Below are 3385 nucleotides of genomic sequence, written 5' to 3' on the forward strand. Positions count from 1 at the left end.
AACCAACTCACTGTGGAAAAATAAAAATTAGGCTAGCAATTGCCTCTGGTGGAGGTGAGGACAGGAATTATTTGAAAAGGAGGATGCAGGAAGTCTACTGGAGTGATAGAAATGTTCTGGACCATCACAATGGTTCGAGTTACTCATGCAAATATATTTGTCAAAACTCAACAAATATATGAATAAGATTTGCACATTTCATTTTATAGAAATTTTGTATTTTAAAAACTGTACCTAAATATATTGAGTTCCAGTTATTGGTATGCATACTAAAATAGTTAAGGTGAATTGTCATATGTCTGCAATTTAAAATGCATCAAAAATTAGATGGATTCCTTCCACCCCAGCAGCCATTGAAGAACTGCAGCCATGGCTGTGTGCTACCCCATAGCTGTGGGCCTCAATAAGGGCCATAGGGTAACCAAGAATGTGAGCACACCAAGGCACAGCCACCACAGTGGGTGCTTCACCAAGTACACCAAGTTAATGCAGGACATGATCCAAAAGGTGTGTGGCTTTTCTCTGATGAGCATCACACCATGGAGCTGCTTAAGGTTTCCAAGGACAAAGGGGCCCCCAAGTTCATCAAGAAAAGGGTGGAACACACATCCACACAAAGTTGAAGCGGGAGGAACACCATGTCTTGGATATCGTGAGGAAAGCAAACTGGGAAGGACTGAGCACTGATCCTCAAAAAAATTTATAGAAAAAAAATTAGATGGACAGAGGGGTAAACAGATGGTAGATATATGCTAGGGTCAGTAGAGTAAAAATAGTAGGTATATGCTAAGGTAAGTAGAGTAAAAAGTTACTGGCAAAATCTAGGTGGTATGAATAGATTTCTTTTTTTTAAATACTTATTTTTTAGTTGTAGTTGGACACAATACCTTCATTTTATTTATTTATTTTTATGTGGTGCTGAGGATTGAACCCAAGGCCTCGCACATGCTAGGTGAGCAATCTACACACTGAGCCATAACCCCAGCCCGCATGAATAGATTTCATTGTAAAATTATTTCACTCAAATTATTTCGACTTTGCTATATGTTTTAGTTTTTTACAATAACGTGTTGATGAGAAAAGAGGTAACCCAGGCCTCTCACAGATGCAACTTCAATATTAAATCATTTGTTTGTTTGTTTTTTTACCAGGAATTGAACTAAGGGGCACTTAACCGCTGAGCCACATTCCCAGCTCTTTTGTTTGTTTGTTTTGAGACAGGGTCTCTCTTAGATGCTTAGGGCTTCACTAATTTGCTGCAGCTGGCTTTGAACTCAAGATCCTCCTGCCTCCACTTCCCCAGCTGCTGGGATTACAGGCGTGCACCCAGTACACACCCGGTCAAATGTTAAATCTTTAAAAACAATTTTGGAACAAAAATCATGAATAATCATGCTCCTCTAGCTCTTGTCCATAGCCTTATCCTACAGCTCCACAAACTGTGTTTGTCTGTTTCTTATTAGATAATTCCATCCCTTCAGGGATTGTGTTATCAAGAAGGAAATACTCAGGGTCCTTGAAATTGCAAATTTTACTTTAAGCTCTGCTTTTCTCTCTTGTGCAAGAAAAAAGTCAGACTCTGATTTACAGTTCTTATATCTTGATAATCCCATCCAAATCAAAATGGGAATGAAAACTTTAAAAATAAATTTTAAACAATGAGTCAGGAAGAACTTGGAAATGATTAAAAATAATGTGGATAATATTATTCTTCAATAATAATTTCTTATTTAAAAAAAATAGTACTCCTTGGGAAAATGGCTGATTGTTGGACTGGGGCAAAAAAAACATATAAGATGAACTTAAAGCATATAAAAAGAAAAAGAAGGACTAAAAACAAAACAAAAGCAAAGTCAGGTGTGGGGTCCCAAGCCTGGGATCCCAGAGCCTTGGGAGGCTGAGGCAGCAGGATCACTGTTTAAAGCCAGCTTCAGCAACTTAGTTAGGACCTAAGCAATTTAGCAAGACAGTGTATCATAATTTAAAAAAAAAAATTAAAGGGCTGGGCTGGAGATATGGCTTAGTGGTTAAGTGCCCTTGGGTTCAATCCCTGGTATCAAAAAAGCAAAAGCAAAAAGCAAACAAAACACAATGGAGGGAGTATGTCAAAGGGACATAAGAACCTACTGAAAGAGCTCCCAATGACCAATACTAGAAACATGAAGAATAAAGTACTATTAGATTACAATCCAAAGAATAAAATGTACACACGTCCATGATGACATAAATAACAGTTAAATAAATAAATGAGGAAAAGACAAAATATCCTTTGTCAAATAATTTAATGTAGATTCTACCCCCTCAGGAAGGTTGAGCATGACTTCTCAACAGTTTAAGTGCACATAGTGATTCCCTTCCAAAGAGTAGAATGCGAAGAGGGTGGGAGCAGAGAGTAAATTTACAGTAGAAAAAACTGACAAACATGAAGTCATGTTGCTAGTGTGCACCTGCTGTGTAATAAAGAATTTGAGCTGGGCAGCATGGATTACAGAGTACACGCCTATAATCCCAGCAACTTGGAAGGCTGAGGCAGGAGAATCTCAAGTTCAAGGCCAGCCTGTGCAAATTAGTGAAATCCAGTCTCAAATTTTAAAAAATTAAAAGGTCTGGGGATGTAGCTCAATGGGAAAGCACCCCTGGGTTTAATTTCCAGTACCACATATACACAAAAATAATAATAATAATAATAATAATAATAATAATAATAATAATAATACAGCCTTTATTTCTACCTTCTGGGAAAGAACCTCTAAATCCCTAGAACCCCTAGAACTATATCTGAATTTATGAAAACAAGATAGTTATTGATGAGGGCTAGCCATGGTGGAAAGATCAACCATGATCTGATTAGAGGGTTGTGGACTTTTGAGCTAAATATCATTTCAGCCTAACCTTTTCCATGAAGCACAGGGAGGGGTACTGGAGACTGAGTTCAATCACATAGCTAATAAGTTCATCAATCGTACCTATGCAATGAAACCCCAATATAAAATGAAAAACAGGAGAGTTCAAGAGAAAGTTCAAGAGAGTTCCCTAGTTCAACACACTGATGGTGACATCCTGATTCTGTGGAAAGAGGATATGAAAGTTCCTTATTTAAGCTCTCCTTGACCTCACCCTATGTGTCTCTTTACTTGACTGGTTTGTATTCTTTTATTTTTTTAGTAATTAAATACTATTCATTTTTTTTAGTAATTAAATACTGTTTTTTGGTTTGCATTCTTTATTTTTTTAAAAAAAGTTGTATGTTTTCTTTGCATTGCTGTGACAAAATATCTGAGAAAACTGACTTAAAGGAAAAAAGATTTATTTTGGCTCACAGTGTCAGAGGTTTTAGTCCATGGTTAGTTGACTCCATTACTTTGGAGTGTATACTAAGGCAGAC

The 3385-nt window shown here is 37.0% G+C and overlaps 1 protein-coding gene across 1 annotated transcript; it reads left to right on the plus strand.

Annotated features, from left to right (window-relative positions):
• Positions 1-349: 349 nt before the first annotated feature.
• Rpl36 (ribosomal protein L36) lies at positions 350-706 on the plus strand. Its single transcript, XM_048798443.1, is given in 3 exon segments — positions 350-520; positions 523-594; positions 597-706. Coding segments are annotated over 3 exon segments (333 nt in total). The 5' UTR covers positions 350-369.
• Positions 707-3385: the final 2679 nt, after the last annotated feature.

The sequence above is a fragment of the Marmota marmota genome, unplaced genomic scaffold (assembly GCF_001458135.2).
Source record: "Marmota marmota marmota unplaced genomic scaffold, marMar, whole genome shotgun sequence".
Classification (NCBI taxonomy): Eukaryota; Metazoa; Chordata; class Mammalia; order Rodentia; family Sciuridae; genus Marmota; species Marmota marmota.